The sequence below is a fragment of the Bombina bombina genome, chromosome 1, assembly GCF_027579735.1.
Source record: "Bombina bombina isolate aBomBom1 chromosome 1, aBomBom1.pri, whole genome shotgun sequence".
In the NCBI taxonomy this organism is placed as follows: Eukaryota; Metazoa; Chordata; class Amphibia; order Anura; family Bombinatoridae; genus Bombina; species Bombina bombina.
In genome coordinates this window covers 795,737,263-795,759,439 of record NC_069499.1, presented here as the reverse complement: position 1 = coordinate 795,759,439, position 22,177 = coordinate 795,737,263, and the positions used below count along the sequence as shown (strand labels likewise).

The window sequence follows — 22,177 nt, the reverse complement described above, 5'->3', positions numbered from 1 at the left end:
CCGGCAAAGGGATCCAGAGAAGCGCGTCCACTCACAGGTGCAGCTGAGCCCAGGGGCCATGTACTGTCACTCGTCCTCCTGTGCTTCCGCTCAGCCGCTCCTGCCTCCTCGCTAGTTGCGCGCAAAAATTTTAAAAATGGCGCCAAAAAAAAAAGTGTAAAAAATAAATGTTTGTTTGAACCCGCGGGGCCCCCCTAAGAACGGAATCTAAGGCGGCCGCCCTCACCACCCCACCCTAAGGCCGGCCCTGTCCAAGAGGTTAAGGCAGTGCTGGAAAATAATGGTGGCCACACAAAATATTGACACTTTGGGCCCAATTTGGACATTTCCACTTAGGGATATACTCACTTTTGTTGCCAACGGTTTATACATTAATGGCTGTGTGTTGAGTTATTTTGAGGGAACAGCAAATTTACATTTTACAAGCTGTACACTCACTACTTTATATTGTAGCAAAGTGTCATTTCTTCAGTGTTGTCACACGAAAAGATATAATAAAATATTTACAAAAATGTGAGGGGTGTGCTCACTTTTGTGAGATACTGTGTGTATATATATATATATATATATATATATATATATATATAATTGGATACTTGTATAGTGCACAACCTCGAACTTAATCGACTCACGGCACTGATAACAGGTATTATTACATATGTATTTATGTGTTAATTTGTGAATATATATATTTAAAGACATATATACACATACAAATACAGGTAGCCCTCAGTTTACACCGGGTGAGGGAGATAGGTTACAGGCCTCTCTCAAAATTGTCATAAGTAACACCTAATACATTATTTTTAAAGCTTTGAAATGAAGACTTTAAATGCTAAACAGCATTATAAACCTAATAAAATAATCACACAACACAGAATATATAATTAAACTAAGTTAAATGAACAAAAACATTTGCTAAACAGCATTATAAACCTAATAAAATAATCACACAACACAGACTTCACTTGCATTTTTCTGCAAACAGTTCTTTCTATGCATTCCAATCTGGACTGATTTATAGACAGGAAGATCTTGTTCCTTTGAAATCTGCTCGATAGCTCAGGTCTGGTTAAACTGATTATTTTCAGCTTGCTTGGCTTTGCTGCAACACAAGCGGACAGCTCCACCTACTGGCTATTTTAATAAATACACTGCTTCTCAATGCTTTTCAATGGCAGTCACATGACTGAAAAAAAAGGTTGTTATTCTGAAACGGTGTAAAACGAGGGCCTCCTGTACATATGTACCCATATATAGGCATGTACTGTATATATCTCAATGTTAAAGACTGCCTTTTTTTTCTAACACCTGAGATCTCATATCTTTTTCTGTGCAATATTTTTTTTGAATAATTTTTACTAGATGGTGTTATTATGAGTGTAACTGTCCTTTGTAATGTATTTTTTATGTGTTTTGTGCAACCTTTAACGAAACAGATAACCAGAGCTCTGAGAATGCGATAATCATTCCAGCGTAAATCGCGATTGTGCTCAAGCGATCGCGTTTACTTTCAACTAATACCTGCAGTAAGCCTGATGAGCGCAAAACTCTGCAATAAACCCCTTATCGCTCAAGCACAAACCTTTGCGCTCCACTTGTAATCTGGCCAAATATCAGTAGACTTGATGGGCCTTTTGGTTCTCATCTACCATCAAATTCTGTTTCTATATTGGATGATATTATTAAGTAACATCACCAAAGAGATACAAGCACTTCTTTAAAAAATAAATATGATTATATATAGGCATAGCTATATACAGATATATATAGGAATATCCATTTATAAATACTTAGAACATATTCGGCTGTGTGCAGAATATTGAAATGTGAAATAACAAAATTTATGCTTACCTGATAAATTTCTTTCTTTTCAGATATGGAGAGTCCACAACGTCATTCAATTACTAGGGGGAATATCACTCCTGGCCAACAGGAGGAGGCAAAGAGCATCACAACAAAGCTATTAAGTGTCACTACCCTACCCATAATCCCCATTCATTTGACTGAAGGAAAATGGAAAAGGAATAACACAAAGGTGTAGAGGTGTCTTAGGTTTAGTCAAAAATAATTGTCTTAATAAAGGGTGGGGTCGTGTACTCTCCATATCCGGAAAGAAAGAAATGTATCAAGTAAGCATACATTTTGTTTTCTTTCCTAAGATATGGAGAGTCCACAACGTCATTCAATTACTAGTGGGAACCAATACCCAAGCTAGAGGACAGAGAATGAACAGGGAGGGAGAACAAGACATGCAGACCTAAACAGAAGGCACCACTGCTAGAACCTTTCTCCCAAAAGAGGCCTCAGCCGATGCAAAAGTATCAAATTTAGAAAATTTGGAAAAAGTATGCAGAGAGGACCAAGTTGCAGCCTTGCAAATCTGTTCAACAGAAGCTTCATTTTTGAAAGCCCAAGAAGAGGAGAAAGCCCTTGTGGAATGAGCTGTAATTCTCTCAGGAGGCTGCTGTCTAGTAGTCTCATAAGCAAAATGAATCATACTTCTCAACCAGAGGGAAAGAGAAGTAGAAGTAGCCTTGTGACCCTTACGCTTTCCTGAGAAACAAACAGGGCAGAAGACTTGCGAAAATCCTTAGTCGCCTGTAGGTAGAATTTTAGAGCATGCACAACATCCAAGTTGTGCAACAGACGTTCTTTATGAGAAGAAGGATTGGGACAAAGAGAAGGAACAACAATTTCCTGATTAATATTTCTATCCGAAACCACTTTAGGAAGATACCCAAATTTAGTATGAAGATAAGGTAACGCGAATAAAACTGCAAAGCAGAGAGTTCCGAAACTCTTCAAACAGAAGAGATAGCAATAAGAAACAAAACCTTCCAAACAGAGCCTGCTGCAAAACTTTAAGAACAAGATTAAGACTCCAAGGAGGAGCAACAGATTTAAACACAGGCTTGATTCTGACCAGGGCCTGACAAAAAGATTTCACATCTGGCACATCTGCCAGACGCTTGTGTAAAAAAATAGATCATGCAGAAATCTGACCTTTCAGAGAACTGACTGAAAACCCTTTCTCCAGACCTTCCTGAAGAAAAGACAAAATTCTAGGAATCCTGACCCTACTCCAAGAGTAGCACTTAGATTCACACCAATAAAGGTATTAACGCCATACCTTATGGTAAATTTTTCGAGTAACAGGCTTGCGAGCCTGGATCATGGTCTCAATGACCAACTCAGAAAATCCACGCTTAGACAGAACTAAGCGTTCAATCTCCAAGCAGTCAGCTTCCAAGAAACGAGATTTGGATGGAGGAATGGACCCAGAGTTAGAAGGTCCTTCCTCAGAGGAAACTTCCAAGGCGGCCGAGATGACATCTTCACTAGGTCTGCATACCAGATCATGCGAGGCCATGCAGGAGCTATTAGAATTACTGATGCTCTCTCTTGTTTGATACGAGCAATAACTCGTGGAAGGAGTGCAAATGGAGGAAACAGGCATGCTAGACCGAAATCCCAAGGAACTGCCAGAGCATCTATCAGAGCGGCCTGAGGATCTGTTGACCTTGAACCGTACCTTAAAAGCTTGGCATTCTGCCGAGACGCCATCAGATGCAACTCCTGCACCCCCCATTTGAGGGTTAACCTGGAGAACACCTCCGGATAGAGAGCCCACTCCACGGGATGAAATGTCTGTCTGCCCAGGAAATCCACTTCCCAGTTGTCCACTCCAGGAATGTGGATGGCAGATAGACAACAATTGGGAGCTTCCGCCAACTGAATAATCTGTGCCACCTCCTTCAAGGCTAAGGAACTCTGAGTTCCTCCCTGGTGATTGATGTAAGCCACTGAACCTGATAAACTGGGCTAAAGACAATTGAGGCCAAACTCCAAGATGTTTATGGGAAGAGCAGACTCCTCCTGAGTCCATAGACTCTGCGCCTTTAACGAGTCTCAGACTACTCCCCAGCCTAGCAGGCTGGTGCCCGTGGTCACAATCACACAGGATGGTCTCAGGAAGCATTTGACATGAGACAGATGGTCCTGAGAAAGCCAACATGGGAGAGAGTTTCTTGTTGACTGGTCTAGATCTATCCTCTGAGACAGATCTGAATGGTCTCTGTTCGATTGTCTGAGCATGCATAATTGCAGAGCTCTCAAATGGAATCGAGCAAAGGGAATGATGTTCATGGAAGCGACCATCAGACCAATTACCTCCATACATTGAGCCACTGATGGCCAAACAGTAGACTGAAGAGAGAGGCAGAAGGAGAGAATTTTTGATTTTCTGACCACATAGATAGGGAATCTATTATGGTCCCTAAGAAAACTACACTTTCCAACTGTGGGAACATAGAAAAGACAACAAGATCTCTGTATGAGAGTTTGCTTGTTGAAAAGATGGCACCTGAACCAATATGTCGTCCAGGTATGGCACCACTGCAATTCCCCGAGACCTGATCACTTCCAAGAGAGCCCCCAGAACCTTTTAGAAAATTCTGGAAGCTGTGGCAAGGCCAAATGGAAGAGCCATAAACAAAAAGTGTTTGTCTAGAAAGGCGAATCTCAGAAATTTGTGATGATCCCTGTGGATGGGAACATGAAGATACGCGTCCAGGTCTATGGTTGTCATGAACTGACCCTCTTGGACCAAAGGAAGAATGGAATGAATGGCTTCTATTTTGAAGGACGGTACCCTGAGAAACTTGTTGAGGCACTAAGGTCTAAAATGGGTCGAAAAGTTCCCTCTTTTTTGGGAAACATAAACAGATTTGAATAGAATCCTAAACCCTGTTCCCTTACTGAAACTGGAACAATCACTCCCAGGGAGGAAAGGTCCTGAATGCAGTTCAAGAATGTCTCTCTTTTTACCTGGTCTGCAGATAATCTTGAGAGGTGACTGCCGCTGGAAGGGAAAGTTTTTAATTCTATTTTGTAACCCTGAGATACTATGTACACAGCCCAAGGATCTGGGACATCTCGTCTCCACGCTTGACAAAACAGGAAAAGTCTGCCCCCCACTTGATCCGATCCCGGACCGGGGCCGACCCTTCATGCTGACTTAGACTCAGCTGAGGGTTTCTTTTATTGCTTCCCCTTATTCCAAAAATGATTGGGCATCCAAGAAGACTTGGACTGCCCCTGCTTGGAAGAGGGAGAGGAAGACTTTTTACCTTTGAAGTTATGAAAGGAACAAAAATTACTTTGTCGTCCTTTGAGTCTGTTCTTCTTGTCTTGCAGTAGAAAAAACCCTTTTCCACCTATAATGTCAGAAATGATTTCTGCCAGACCAGGTCCTAACAAGGTCTTACCCTTGTTAGGAAGTGCCAGAAGCTTGGACTTAGAGGTAACATCAGCTGACCAAGATTTTAGTCACAATGCCCTGTGGGCTAGGACAGTGAAGCCAGACATCTTGGCTCCCAGTAAAAAAACCTGCATGTTAGCATCAGAAATAAAGGAATTGGCTAGTTTGAGAGCCTTAATCCTATCTTGTATCTCCTCCAACGGAGTCTCTACTAAAACTGATTCAGACAAGATGCCGCACTTGCTACTATGGCAATACAAACTGCAGGTTGCCATTGAAGACCTTGATGAACATACATCTTCTTCAAATAAACTTCCAGCATTTGTTCATGGGATCCTTAAAGGAGCAGCTATCCTCTATAGGGATCGTAGTTCTTTTAGCCAGAGTAGAAATAGCCCCTTCTACTTTAGGCACCAGGCACCAAGAATCTTTAATGGAGTCAGCAACAGGAAACATCTTTTTAAATACAGGAGACGGGGAGAAAGGAATCCCTGGCTTCTCCCATTCCTGTGAAATAATCTCTGTCACACGGTCTGGGACAGAAAAAACTTCCACAGAGGAAAGAACATCATAGTATTTATTATGTTTACTAGACTTCTTAGGGTTGACAACGACAGAAGTATCGGAGTCGTCCAAAGTAGCCAATACCTCCTTTAACAGTACACAAAGGTGTTCAAGCTTAAATCTGAAGTTTACTCTTTCAGTATCAGATGAAGGAATAATGCTGTCCGAATCTGAGATTTCAGCCTCAGAGGCTACCGACGTATGAGGGAGGGCAACCTGTGTAGCAGTAGGTAGAACAGAAACCTTACTATCTGAATGTCTAATTTTCCTTTTGCATTTTCCCAGCATAGGAAAACAAAATCTGCAGGCAAATAAACTCCTCCAGGAGGCTGAGAGGAACTGCAGGCCACTGTATATGACGCCATAGAAGCTTGGGACGTTTGAAGAGAAAGCTGTGGCATTGCCTGAACAGCATCACCCTGAGAGACATTGGGCTCAGAGGGCAACAATTTATCTTTAAATTGAAGTGTTCTAGCTAAGCATGCAGCACAGAATTGCATAGGCAAAACAATTTGTGCCTTACGTGGACTAAGCTGAACCCAAATCCTTGCTTGCAGGGAATAGTACCCGCAAAAAAGGAATTCATTTCTTCAGATACCAAACTTCACCTCCTTCATTGACAGAGGCAAAGAGAATGATTCGGGATTATGGGTAGGGGAGTGACACCTAACAGCTTTGCTGTGGTGCTCTTTGGCTCCTCCTGCTGGCCTGGAGTGATATTCCACTTGTAATTGAATGACGCTGTGGACTCTCCATATTTTAGGAAAGAAACTTAATTTAATAATGAAATATTAATTTAATCTATGTTGTGGGGGAGAGACTTACTTTCCGTTTAGCAGCATTTATTCATGGTCATCCGTCTACACGTCATACCTCCATTCAGAGTTTCTGTATACAGATGCTTTCAACACAGTAAGACACTGATCCTCATTTTGGTCCGGTCCCAACTATGTGAAAAACTTGGCCAATTGGATGCCATAATGAACAAACTTATGTGGCATTCGTAACCAATGTGCTCCAGCTTGTACCTCTAGCTAGCCAGCATCACTCTGTCTGGGAGACAGAGAAGTGTATTCTCCTTGAACTATATAAACTGCAAATCCACAGTCTCAGCCGGGGTTGACCACGTGACCCAGTGTGCCCAATCTGGGGCTGCTCATCTTATAGCCTGTGTGTTCACTCTGTGCTCTGCTGGAAAAACTGGCTTACAATAGACTATAAATTCATTCAAGGATTCAGCAAGCCCTTATATATTTGTAAAACATAGCTTTTTAATAAAAAGCAAGAACACCACAAAGCAGTGTGTCATGAATAAATTACTACGGGTATATGCCGAAACGCGTAGGCTTTTTTTTATTAATTGTTCTCCTTACTTTTTATTATTTTTTCTAATAAAAGCTATGTTTTTCAAATACATAAGAGCTCGCTAGATCTCCTTACTTTTTATTATTTTTGCTAATAAAAGCTATGTTTTACAAATACATAGAGCTCGCTAGATGAATGATGTTACAGTATGTCTGTAAATACATATATCCACACATATATAAACATATATATTTAGATATGTATATGTATGTATCTCTATGTTAAAGACCTTTGGCTGCCTTTTTTTTCTCTAACACCAGAGACCTCATATCTGAGCCCTTATAACTTTTTTGTGCAATATTTTTTTAAATAATTTTTATTAGATAGTATTATTAAAAAGTGTAACTGTACTTTATAATGTATTTTTGATGTGTTTTGTGACACTTTTTTGTTTTGCAAAACAGTTAACCAGATCTCTGAGGACACACTATCCCAACACGCATTAACTTCAATTGCGCTCAAGCTATAGCATTTACTTTCAACTTGTAATACGAGCGATAAACCTGATGCACAAACACCCGAGATAAAACCTTTTTTGCTTGCGCGTAACTGTTAGCGCTCCACTCGTAATCTGAGCCTATGTGTTTAACCCAAAGGGCTCAAATACAGCTCCAAACTACTGGGCTATGGTTGAACACATCTGGCGAGCCAATGACAAGAGACAAATGTGTACAGCCACCAATGACCAGCTAGCATCTGGTAATGCATTGCTGCTCTTGAGCCTATCTAGGTATGGTTTTCAACATAAAATACCAAACAAACATCTGAGCCATTAAAGTTTAATTTTGCCTTTTATGCCCCTTTAATATTATATTGTCTGTTATTGAACAATTATGTAATGCCCAATAGATTTCTACATCTCAGCTCCCACTAAACTTTTCCACTATGTCTACAGGTCAGATATTTATATTTGCTTCCCACATGCATAGATATGTGGGTTAGATCTCACTGGCAATTCACATAACAAGCATATCAATTTGCAAAGTCCCTATGCAGAGCTGCACATCCTGTCCTGATTTAATTTTGTGGCATGCTCAAGATGCATTATTCTCTGATTTTGCTTTTAGACTAGGCTCTTGTGAGAAACTAGTGAGAAACACTAGAAATTCTGTAAATCTAAGCAAAAATATACATGTGCCTAAACAAGAATTTATTTAGCAGGACATATAAATCATTCATATATATATATAAACTTATTTTGAATAAAACAATGAGGAAAAGATTAAAGAATTTGTTGGGAAGCAGTGTACTGTGTGTTGCAAATAGGGTGAGGTTGAGTAGTAGTTAAAAAGCATTGTGGCAAAAAAGGGTTACATTGTGGCCATGAACACCAATTTTTTGATTATTATATACATTATTTTAAAGGGCCATTATAGTGAAAAAAATGACATGCTCTAATTTGTTAGAGAATGTAATTTTATCACTATCGATCCTATGAATCTATGTGTTTAACCCCTGCAAAGGTGTTAAACACATAGGAAAAGTACCATTCAGGACAACTACTACTAATCCTGTGTAACTAGCGCTGCTGATAAGCCCAGCATCCGTTTTTAGCAGTACTTTAATATTTGTAACCCTTTGGTGGGGATTTAAACAAAGATGCAGGGTCAATAGAGATACAATTGCATGCTTTAGTAGGTCGAAATATCCATGAAGATCTGTAATACCTTGTGATTCTATAACCAGTACATATCAGCATTGTATTGCAAAAGATCTATTTACAAAAGCAAAACAATTTAAAATAATTTAACGCTGTGAGCACAATTTATAAGGTTTGCAAATCAAGAGCAGTTCATGTACATATCTCCTTTAAAAGCCTAGTAAAATTCACGTTCCTGGTGTTCGTTGCGGAGGTAAATTAGGGACAAATAGAAATGTAAATTAGCTTCTGTTCTGAGATAGCCAATCAGTGAAACAATCACAATGAATGAATGTTGATTGCAGTGTTGTTTCTTTATTTAAAAATGGCATGTGGGAATCCATTTTGAGTTTAAAGGATTACTTTCTGTTATAATTTTTAAGCTAAACAACTAACATATTAAAGTTAATAAACATTGATTAAAACCTACTGACCTATATTTTCTCCAAAACGAAGTTTCATTACGTTCTAAAAGTTATATCTTTTGTTCGCCGATGATGTCACGTTATCCTGCCCACTATTTTCAGCACTGCGTGTTCAAAATACTTAAACCAATAACTTTGTGTTTAAAGCGCCATTTTGAAACCTAGGTATTGTAAACGGATTGGTACAGAGCAAAGGATACCCACTGAGTGGGTTTGGAAAACAATTAAATTTGCAGACAAGATTTCTGATATACGGTAGAGATATGTTAATGAAATGCTATTGATAAAAAGCGTATTTGGGGTAGTTAGTTAGTAACAGGCATAGAAAATATTTACTTACAGTGGCCCTTTAATGTCACTTTAATTCTTTGCTCATCATTTTTGTTATGTAAAATATCATCATATGAAAAAACTTGCTACACACTCCATGTTACTAATATTTTCTCTTAGATTTGCTATAAATAATTTCAAAAGCTGTACCCCAATTTAAATGGACAATAATGTGTTCTTGGGAATCTATATTATCTGGAAATCACTTCTTCGCCATTATTTTCTCATTTGAAATGTCTGCTTTTACCTGTTGTATCCCCGCCTATACTATGAATTTCAATACTTAAGTATTGGCTATAGAATAGCTATGTAAACAAGAGCCAGTAGAATAAATTCCACTCCCAGTGGGGGTGGGAGAGATAAGTACTACAATGTTCATTATCTATTGTTCTCTCTAAGTACTTGGCTTTGGTATAGAGAGATAAGATAAGTAAGGATTTTTTTGTGTATAAAGAGTGATAACATAAGGATGTCTAAGCTCCCTGCAAGGTCAGACCATTTGCATATACAAAAATAAACATATGGAAAGTACTTCTTATATGTTTTATACTCTACAGCTGGTATAACGGCCACTGGAAACCCATTACAGGGAAAACAATTTTAAGGTACACTGTCCCTTTAATAATGAAAACATTTATTAGCTACAAAATATTCAACAACATTTCAGGGCTCCTGAATTTTCTCAGTTGTGCCTATATGCAATGACAAATTTAAGCACAGTAAAAATGTTCTATTATATACTGGACTGCGAAAATGTAGAAATTTTTATTTATTTGATATATGATGTAAAGTTGTAAGATCACTATGTAAGTACCTGTATTTGTGACTTAATGCTATTTATATACATAGGAGCATATCCCAACCCTGCTGCTGAATGGGTACCAGACAATAGAGGACTTCAAAGATCTTACTGAAAATCATTTGATAGAGCTGAATATAACTGACCCCCAGCACAGGGTCAAGCTGCTGACTGCAGCACAGTTCCTACTGGATTATGACAGTAAGAAAAATATATCTCATTTTATTATAAATGTTCTAAAATTCAGCCTCATAGTACTGCCCTATCTCAGCTTTGTTTTATGTAGTTTGTCAAACTATTTTGCCATTTTGTTTAGTATTCAAATTCAGTAGAGTATGCTAAAGAAGAACAGAAAAACATCTTAAATTGAGATTTTATTAAACCATGGAAAACATAAAAATGTTTTTGGTAAAAGTTGAAGAGATTTTATTTTTTATTGCTATTTTTTTTTTCTATAGAAAATTAGATTGAGTAAAATGTCTAATTAACCAGTTGATACATTATTCAATTATTATTCCAATTAATTATTCAATGAATAAACATATTTGCATTATATCTAAATGCATTATATGTTTTAAATTAGCGTAAAAAGGTTCATATACGTAAAAAAATATTATTATTGTTATTTTTAAAGTGCCACCATATGTTTTTGCCCAGAACAATGAATTACAATACATAAGACTTTCACATAACAATATAATTTTACAAGATTTGTACACCGGACAATAAAATATGAAGCTTTAAAGGGACAGTCTAGTCAAAATTAAACTTTCATGATTCAGATAGGATATGCAATTTTAAACAACTTTCCAATTGACTTTTATCATTAAATTTGCTTTGTTCCCTTGGTGGTGTTTTTGAAAAGCTTAACCTAGGTAGCCTCAAACTGAATTCTAAACCATTGAAAACCGCCTCCTAGCTCAGAGCATTTTGAAAGTTTTTCACAGTTAGACAGTACTAGTTCATGTGTGTCATATAGAAAAAAATGGTGCTCACTCCCGTGGAGTTATTTAGGAGTCTGCAGTGATTGGCTAAACTGCATGTCTGTCAAAAGCAAAGAGATAAGGGGGCAGTCTGCAGAGGCTTAGATACAAGCTAATCAAAGAGGTAAAACATATATTAATATAACAGTGTTGGTTATGCAAAACTGGGTAATGGGTAAATACGGATTATCTATCTTTTCAAACAATAAAAATTCTGGTATAGACTGTCCCTTTAACAGAACCAATCAAGAAAAGAAAAGAAGATTCTGGGTTTTATTCTACACCACAAAAGTTGGAGGTGTCCACAAAGCTAAATATAATGAGTGGGGTCATACTGGACTTCATATTCTTTCTATTCTTCTCTTTATTTTTAAATAACTATTTTCCATCATCTACCTCTAGCATTGTTGGGTGCATTAGTTCATATCTACTTTGAGTAGATATCATTTTTCTAAACTACTTTAAAGGGACAGTAAACACCAAAAATGTAATTGTTTAAAAAGATAGAAAATCTCTTTATTACCCATTCCACAGTTTTGCATAACCAGCATTGTTATATTAATATACTTTCTACCTCTGTGATTACCTTGTATCTAAGCTTAGCCTCTTTATCTCAGATCTTTTGACAGACTTGCATTTCAGGCAATTAGTGCTGACTCTTAAATAACTTCACAGGCGTGAGCACAATGTTATCTATATGGCACACATGAACTAAAGCCCTCTGGCTGTGAAAACTGTAAAATACATTCAGATAAGAGGCGACCTTCAAGGGCTTAGAAATTAGCTTATAAGCCTACCTAGGTTTAGCTTTCAACTAAGAATACCAAGAGAACAAAGCAAAATTGATGATAAAAGTACATTAGAAAGTTGTTTAAAATGACAAAACTTTTCTGAATCATGAAAGTTTAATTTGGACTTTACTGTCCCTTTAAAATCCTATTTTTATCAGTACTCTTCATCTGCCTCCTAAACATGGTGTGTAAAAACAGACTATTCGAGAGACGTACACAGAAAAATGTTTATCAGAGCACTATTTAAGAGACATAATTTGATTCCAGCCATTTTGTTGTTCTTAAATTCTGAGAAATCCTGGTGTTAGCCGCTTTTAGAAGAATACCTGAAAACTTATTTATCATGATAAAAAAATAAGATAAAGACAGATACAAGGACACTCAAAGCTCTAAGGGGTCAATTTATCAAGCTCCATACAGAGCTTGATGCCCCGTGTTTCTGGCGAGCCTGAAGGCTGCTCCATAACTTGTCCACCTGCTCTGAGGCGGCGGACAGAAATCAACCCGATCGAATACGATCGGGTTGATTGACACCCCCTGCTAGCGGCCGATTGCCCGCGAATCTGCAGGGGGCGGCATTGCACCAGCAAATTAAAAGAACTGCTGGTGCAATGATAAATGCCGACAGCGTATGCTGTCAAAATTTATCGATGTGCAGCGGACATGATACGCTACATCATATCATGTCCGCTCGCACATTAATAAATTGACCCCTAAATCTCTTCTAGCTAAAGACTGTCAGGGTGCCAGGAATCAGACTGAGACGAAAAGTGCAAAAATAATCACATCTTTATTCATAGCAAAAAATAATAAAAAGTCCACAAGTCAAATAACAAGCCAGGAGTCAAAACCAGAGCTGGTAGTCAGACGAGCCGAGTCAGGAGCCAAAGCGAATAGTCAGACAAGCCGGAATCAGGAACAAGGAAAACAGCAGAGTCAGGAACAAGCCAGGATCAGGAACCAGGAAGGACGTCAGGCAGCCAGGTAATACACAGGAACTCTCACAAACAGGTCTGAGACAACGCAAAGACAGAGCATACTGAACAGAGGCCCTTTAAATAATAAGTGATGACATCACAATTCTGAGACTGCATCCTGTCTCACATGGATGATGCACACCAGTCTGGCCATAAAAGGAAGTATAGGAAATGAGCAGCATTCCCCACAATGCACCATAGTCAGGAAGAGAGGTGAGTAAAATGGCTGCCAGCAGCACATGGCAAACAACAGGGAAAAAACCCTGACAGTACCCTCCCCTAACAACCCCTCCCCCGCGGGAGGACAAAAGGCTTATTGGGGAAATGGGCATGGAAGGCACGGAGGAGGGCGGGAGCATGAACATCAGAGGAGGGAACCCAAGAACGCTCCTCCGGACCGTAGCCCCTCCAGTGAACCAAATACTGTACACGGCCCTTGGACATGCGAGAGTCAATAATGCTGCTGACCTCATACTCCTCATGGTTGTCAACAAAGATAGGACGGGGACGAGGCAACACAGTGGTAAACCGATTACAAACCAATGGTTTCAAGAGGGAGACATGAAAAACATTGGAGATGCGCATAGCAGGAGGAAGGTCAAGAGCGTAGTCCACAGGATTAACCCGTCGGAGTATTTGAAAAGGACCAACATAACGGGGAGCCAATTTATTGGAAGGCACACAAAGGTTCAAGTTGCGGGAGGACAGCCAAACTCTCTCACCAACCAGGTAGGATGGTGCGGGCAGACGCCTACGATCAGCCTGGAACTTTTGGCGCTGCATAGAACGATGAAGGCAATCCTGAATCTGCACCCACGTGGAACGGAGTTGCCGGAGATGCTCCTCCAAAGCCTGAATACCCTGAGACATGAATGAATAGGGCAACAAGGATGGTTGAAACCCATAATTCGCCATGAACGGGGATAACTTGGAGGAAGCATTAATAGCACTATTATGAGCAAACTCTGCCCAAGGTAACAGTTCAGACTAATTATTGTGGTGATCTGAGACATACGGAGGAACTGTTCCAGAGCTTGATTAGACCGTTCCTCAGCCCTATTGGATTGAGGGTGATATGCCGAGGAGAAGGAAAGCTGGATCCCCATTTGAGCACAAAAGGAACGCCAAAATCTGGAGACAAACTGGCAACCCCGGTCCGACACTATCTCCTTGGGTAACCCATGTAAACAGAAGACCTCCCGGGCAAAAATCGAAGCAAGCTCCTGAGCAGTAGGCAGCTTCATCAAGGGAATGCAATGTGACATTTTAGAAAAATGGTCAACCACCATAAGGATAACAGTATTGCCATTGGAAACAGGGAGCTCGACAATGAAGTCCATGGAAAGATGTGTCCAAGGACGCTCACCATTAGCAATAGGTTGAAGAAGACCCACAGGAAGATGTCGAGGAGTCTTATTCTGTGCACAAACTGAGCAGGAGGCAACATACGCAGCAATATCAGAATGAAGACCTGGCCACCAGAATTGTCGAGTGACAGACCAAATCATTTGGTTCTTGCCTGGGTGACCTGTGGCTTTAGGATAGTGGTAAGTGTGCAAAAGTTTAGTTCGAAGATTCTCAGGAACAAAACACTTACCACTAGGTTTCTCAGGAGGTACATTGTTTTGTGCAGCCAGGATCTCCTCCCCCAAGGGAGAAGTCAAATTAGTACGTATGGTAGCCAAAATATGGTCAGGAGGTATAACAGGAGTAGGTACAAACTCCTCCTTAGACAGAGGCGAAAATTGTCGACAGAGGGCATCAGCCCTAACATTCTTACTACCAGGCAGGTAGGAGACCACATAATTAAACCAAGACAAAAATAGCGCCCATCTGGCCTGTTGGGGCAACAAACGTTTTGCTTCAGATAGATAAGTTAAATTCTTGTGGTCAGTAAGAATGAGCACTGGCACACTAGTACCCTCGAGAAGATGCCTCCATTCCTTGTGTGCCAAAATTATGGCCAGTAATTCCCTGTCGCCAATTTCATAATTGCACTCCGCTGGAGACAATTTCTTAGAGAAGAAACCACACGGATGCAAGGAACCGTCAGGCGTAGGATGTTGAGACAAGAGGGCACCTACTCCAGTCTCAGACGCATCGACCTCAAGAACGAAAGGCAGAACAGGGTTAGGATGAGCCAGAACTGGAGCAGCAGCAAAAGCAGTCTTAAGACTATCAAAGGCCTTAATGGCAGTAGGTGACCAATGGAGTGGATCATTTTCTTTATGAGTCATGTCTGTGATAAACTTTCTATAGTAATTGGCGAACCCCAAAAAACGTTGAATAGACCGAAGACCAACTGGGCGAGGCCACTGCAGAACTGCAGATAACTTGTCAGGATCCATGGAGAACCCTGCAACAGAGATAACATAACCTAGGAAGGTTACTTGAGTCTGATGGAACTCACATTTCTCAAGTTTACAAAACAGGCCGTTCTCACGTAGTCTCTGAAGAACCTGTGTAACATCAGAACGATGAGCCTCAAGTGTGGGTGAGTGTATGAGGATGTCGTCTAAGTACACCACAACACACTGTTGCAACATATCTCGTAGGACATCATTAATAAATTCCTGAAAAACAGCAGGAGCATTACATAGGCCAAAGGGCATTACAAGATACTCATAATGCCCGCTCCTGGTGTTAAATGCTGTTTTCCATTCGTGACCCTCCTTAATCCTAACGAGATTGTACGCTCCTCTCAAATCAAGTTTAGTAAAGACCGTAGCTCCCTTGAGGCGGTCAAAGAGTTCCGTAATGAGCGGAATAGGGTAAGCATTCTTAATGGTAAGACGATTAAGACCCCTATAATCGATACATGGTCTTAACTCGCCACCCTTTTTCTTCACAAAGAAGAAGCCAGCCCCTGCAGGAGAGCAGGATTTGCGGATGATTCCCCGTGACAGAGCATCGGCAACATACTCCTCCATAGCACAATTCTCTGCAACAGACAGAGGGTACACCCGGCCCCGAGGAGGAATGGCTCCGGATTGCAGGTCTATGGCACAATCGTAAGACCGGTGAGGAGGCAACGTACCGGCACGCACCTTGTCAAACACGTCTAGGAACTCTCTGTACTCCTCTGGCAATTGAGATACCGAAGAAGTGCACAAGACTTTAACTGGTTTCCGAAGACAAGTGGAAATACATTGCGGGTACCACGACAAAATTTCGGACCTGCGCCAGTCGAGACTGGGATTGTGCTTTTGGAGCCAGGGATAACCCAGAACAACCGGAAAATGAGGAGAATTTATCACCAAGAACTGGAGGGTTTCAAAATGGAGAGCCCCAATAGCAATGGACAACGGAGCAGTTTCGTGAGTAACGAGTGCGGGCTGAAGGGACCTGCAATCAATGGCCTCAATAGCAAGCGGAACGGACCGAGGCAAAACAGGAATGGAGAGCTTTGATACAAAAGCACTGTCAATGAAATAGCCCGCAGCACCGGAGTCAACAAGAGCCTGAGTGACTATGGAGGAGTCCACCCAGGAAAGGACAACCGTGACAAAAGGTTTCTCATTAAGCGGTTCCGGGGACAAGGATTAACCACCCAAGGTCTGCCCCCGACAGGACCTTAGGTGTGAGCGTTTCCCGGCCGTGTAGGACAAAACTTCAAAAGGTGGCCCTGTAACCCACAATAGAGGCAGAGCCCCTCCCTCCTACTAAAGGCCCTCTCTGCCACGGATAGACGCGTGAATCCCAACTGCATTGGCTTAGCAGTACCTGGTGACTCGGGACCAGGAGGCATGGGAGGAGAGGGAGGCATGGGTGGGAACAAACACGTAGGAGACAATGGAACAGGAGGCTTCTGCAAGCGCTCCTTGAAAGAGGGCCTCTCTCTGAGTCTGATGTCAATTAGGATCAAAAAAGACACCAATGCCTCAAGATCCTCTTGTAAATCTCTGGCAGCAACTTCGTCTTTAATCGCATCAGAGAGCCCATGAAAGAAGGCGGCAACAAGGGCTTCATTGTTCCAACCTACCTCTGCGGCAAGCATACGGAACTCAATAGCATACTGAGCAACAGATCTTGTACCATGCTGAATGGACATGAGTCGTTTAGCAGCAGAGGAGGAGCGAGTCGGAACATCAAATACCCTTCGAAAGGAGGCGACAAATTCAGGGTAATTTGAAATCACAGGTTTATTAGTCTTCCACAAGGGATTAGCCCAGGCAAGAGCTGTGTCAGAGAGTAACGAGATGAGAAATCCCACCTTAGCTCTGTCAGAGGGAAATGCCTGAGGTAACATCTCAAAGTAAATGCCCACCTGGTTCAAAAACTCTCTGCACTGAATAGGATCGCCTCCATATCGCTGAGGTAGAGGTGCAGAACCGGACATGCTCCTGGTAGGCATAGGTGCAGCAGTGGAAACAGAAGCAGCCATAACTTGCAGAACACTTTAGTCCAAATGTGCAGTGCGAGTCAGCAGGGTTTGCAGGGCTAGTGCAAATTGTCCAAGCGGTGATCCTGTTCATCCATCCTGGAAATGATGGTAGGTAAAGGTGGATTATTATCACCATCAGGATTCATGGCCTTTGCATAATGTCAGGGTGCCAGGAATCAGACTGAGACGAGAAGTGCAAAAATAATCACACCTTTATTCATAGCAAAAAATAGTAAAAAGTCCACAAGTCAAATAACAAGCCAGGAGTCAAAACCAGAGCTGGTAGTCAGACAAGCCGAGTCAGGAGCCAAAGCGAATAGTCAGACGAGCCGGAATCAGGAACAAGGAAAACAGCAGAGTCAGGAACAAGCCAGGGATCAGGAACCAGGAAGGACGTCAGGCAGCCAGGTAATACACAGGAACTCTCACAAACAGGTCTGAGACAATGCAAAAGCAAAGCATACTGAACAGAGAGAGGCCCTTTAAATAATAAGTGATGACATCACAATTCTGAGACTGCATCCTGTCTCACATGGATGATGCACACCAGTCTGGCCATAAAAGGAAGTGTAGGAAATGAGCAGCATTTCCCACAATGCACCATAGTCAGGAAGAGAGGTGAGTAAAATGGCTGCTAGCAGCACATGACAAACAACAGAGAAAAGACCCTGACAAAGACAAAGCCAACAGCAAAATAGTTCAAATTTATAACCCCATAAATATCTTATGCACTGGTTTAAACAATTAACCCAAATATTTAGATACAATTAAGCTAGGAAATGCTTGAAAAAAGGATTTGAAAACATCAGGATAAAGAGCTATCTTCATTTGACACAAAACTCAAGGAGCAGCAACTTGAGTTTTCAGAGGACTAACAGTTCATATCATATTTGGAGAAAATCTGAGAACCTTGGAACAATTAGGGAACCCAGGCAGTGATTCTTCTGTTATTACAATTTGAAAAAAAATGGCTAAAAATTAAACAGCAGGTCATTAACAGATTATGGACTTACAGGAGGCTGGAAATCCCCTTGCCCAAAAACTCTTGTTCTTCAGAAACCGTGACTCAGAAACCAAGTCTTAATTACAACATTTCAAGTTTTAGTAACAAAAAGAAAGTAGGAGGTTATCAGTGGTTCTGCAACCGTAAAAATCAGATCAGAAAACCAGATCGTTCTGAGCTAATCTAAATATTAGTTTTAGATCCTTCTTGGCTCTTTTAAATATTACATTTCTACTTGAACTTCAAAACCACACTAGGAAGCAGAACACTTGCAAACTAGTCTAAAATATAAAGAACCACCATTATACCTATGATTAATATTCAAATAGTCTGTAAGGGTAATCAGGAAAATGGCTTTGTAATATGTGCAATGAAAACAATTTGGTACCCTTCCAACGCATTTCATCTTAAACAAACTTCTTTATATATATATATATATATATATATATACACACATACAGTATATATATATATATATATATATATATATATATATATATATATATATATATATATATATATATATATTTAAAAGTCAGTTGTTTTAAGTGGAATATCTTAAAGGGACATGAAACCCAATTTTTTTCTCTCATGATTTAGAAAGAACATGCAATTTTAAACAACTTCCTAATTTACTTCAATTATCTAATTTGCTTCATTCTCTTAATATCATTTGCTGAAAAGCATATCTAGATAGGCTCATAAGCTGCTGGTTGGTAGCTGCACATAGATGCCTCGTGCGATTGGCTCTCCCATGTACATTGCTATTTCTTAAACAAAAGATATCTAAAACATGAAGCAAATTAGATAATAGAAGTAAATTAGAATGATGTTTAAAATTGTATTCTCTACTTAAATCATGAAATAACAATTTTGGGTTTAGTGTTCCTTTATGTACTTAGGTATTCACATTTTCATGCAATTCCAAGCATAAACCTAAAGGAAAATTTTTTGATACATTTAATACCATGCAGCTGCTATAGCAAGTCACTGGGATCCCATTTAGGGGAAAAACATAGAGTAAATGGTCCCAGAGCTGAAATTGTAAACATATGATGATGCCAAGCAGAGAGCGAGACAAATGGGCTAATTTTAAAATCACAGAAACATTTATTGAGATAAAGATTTGTTGTATTAATGTTGTTAGTTGTTGTATTATCTTTTAGTATCAAATGTTGGCGTCTCTTTAGTTATTTCCCTAGTTTAGCTATTAAAAGGAACATTATCTTTGAGATGTAGATTAAAATGTTGTAGTAAAAAAATTCTAAATATTGTGGGTTTTCCAATTCTACTGACTTAATAGAAGTAATGGGCATTGCCATATTGAAACCTAGGATTTCCCTTAATATCTCTCTACTGCTGAGGACTGATAAAGTATTTCAACCATGATTGATGTGTGGAATAATTGCAATGTTAAAGGGAATTTAACACTTGCTTCTGTCCCTAATTGTCCACAGCAAATGTAAGATAAGGTAAACCTGGGTTTCAGCATAGCCATGCCCATTATATTATAAAAATATTAAGTACTTTAGCAAAATTAAAATTTCACTCTTATTTCTTTAATATTTATACAACGTCTAAAATGTAAGAATATACTATATGCTATGTTCAGGCTAATATTTGCTTTAAACAAATCAGCATATTTAGTATTTATTTACTGATTAATGTCCTTGTAAAATTAGAAGATCATTTTCTGCCTCTGGTACATTACATTTGTTTTGCGGTAAATTACATTACATTTATTTTTTTGCGGTAAATTACATTACATTTATTTTTTTGTGGTAAATTACATTACTTATTTTTTGTGATAAATTACATTACATTTATTTTTTGCGGTAAATTACATTACATTTATTTTTTGCGGTAAATTACATGACATTTATTTTTGTTGTAAATTATATTTATTTTTTTGGAAGACATGTCAAGATATGTGTAGCTACCTATGAATATAAATGTGTAATAATGATCATATTTGTTTATTCCAGCTGGTAGTGAGTCAGAAGATGTGACAGACACAGGATCCTTCAACAGTATTCATATTCCTCGGGATTCTGGCTGCTATGAAGGCTCAGAGAACCTTGAGAATAGTCGAGATGACATTGAAATAAGTAGCACAGATGAACACTTTAAAATATTATCGTTGGATGAGAATTGAAAGTCAACAGAACAACCTACAACTGGAGAAAACTTTCTTTGACAGCTGACTCACAACTGCTATTGATACACTGGATTCTTCCCATTATAGTTCAAACAGTGGTCACATCTGATTTACAGAATCCAGTAAAACAAACCTATATGTGAGGAAGCCACAGCTAGACTTGAGAAAAATCATCTTGATTTCAGTATTGCCAAATTTGGCTTTAGCCTTTTTGTATATGCTAACTACAGAAGAAAGGGTTTAATTATAGATAAGAATTGTATAATGTATATATAAAAATATCAACTTATATAGTGGGTACTCAAGAATATTTTTTATTAATTAATCATTTTTATGAAGAGGTGAATCTTAAGAATTTTCTAAATAGATCATGTGAAGGAGTCTTTTAGTGGCAAAACTTTATGAATCCGCAAACCATTATTGAATTCTAAGAACCATTTAACTGACTACCAAGGAAGATAATGAAAGGATGGGTGTTGCGACACTATAATGCTACTATTTATGCTGTTGCATTTTATACCATCTCAAGACATTTGTCTATCTTGAATTGCAAAAGATCATGCACTGAATTAATCCATTTGTGATACAAGTATTATTGTGTGATAGGTAATTGAAGGGATAATAAAGACCTTGGGTTTTCAATACTTTTGCATTATAATGGAACAAATAACATACCAGCAAAGTGTCACCATCACAGTAAGCCATTAACACTTTATTTACTAAATTTTAATCTGCCAATTTTTTCCTTTCATGAAGGAGCCAATCCTCAAATGCTACTGTACTAAACTGGGAATTGTTTTTGTGTGTGTGCAGGGATTTGTAGGGTGCAGATGTTACACGTGACATCAGCACTGGTAATAACAAGCCACAAGGAGTACACAGTGCACACTATGCTGGCCAAAGAGAGAGTAATGTGAAAAATATTATTGTAAACTAATGTCTTTCTTAATTTTTATCTGTAGGTAGTTATTTTGCTTTGTTGAGCTCACTCTCCCCTCACAATATATCCTTGTTAGGTCTAGGGGATGGCTGCTAATAGAAATGAGTACTGTTCGCTACATACACTGACTCTAAATTCAATGAAAACAGTTTGAGAATGTGCCCTAGAGATGATGTCATTAGTTATGTGATTGGTCACACAGGATCAAATTGTACTCCTTGAAATATCGGATAAATGTGGGTGGATTTTTTTTTTTTTTTTTAAAGGTAAATGAAGTACCTTGTAAGCCATTTAATACACATCAGCAGGGAAGGGGAAGACAATTGCCACTTTCAATTTTGTAACTATATATATATATATATATCAGTGACAGTAGTTAGATGTCAAGAAAGGGACTCTAAAGTCAGAATTATACTTTTAATGATTAAGATAGAGCATGCTGTTTTTTTTTTTTTGTTTTTTTTTTGTGTTTAATAAAGTTTTTTTTTTTTTTCATATGAATTTTTTATTTATTTTCAAACTTATAGAAGTAACAATGAGGGACACGCAGGTCCCA

At 39.2% G+C, this 22,177-nt stretch overlaps 1 protein-coding gene across 1 annotated transcript in view; it reads left to right on the top strand.

Annotated features, from left to right (window-relative positions):
* SASH3 (SAM and SH3 domain containing 3) overlaps positions 1-21,325 on the top strand; it is a 120,027-nt gene extending 98,702 nt beyond the window's left edge. Inside the window, exons 8-9 of the mRNA XM_053699357.1 lie at positions 10,436-10,586; positions 20,509-21,325. Of these exons, the coding sequence (XP_053555332.1) occupies positions 10,436-10,586; positions 20,509-20,678 (321 nt within the window). The 3' untranslated portion in view covers positions 20,679-21,325. The remainder of the gene's footprint in view (positions 1-10,435; positions 10,587-20,508) is intronic.
* The last annotated feature ends 852 nt before the right edge of the window (positions 21,326-22,177 follow it).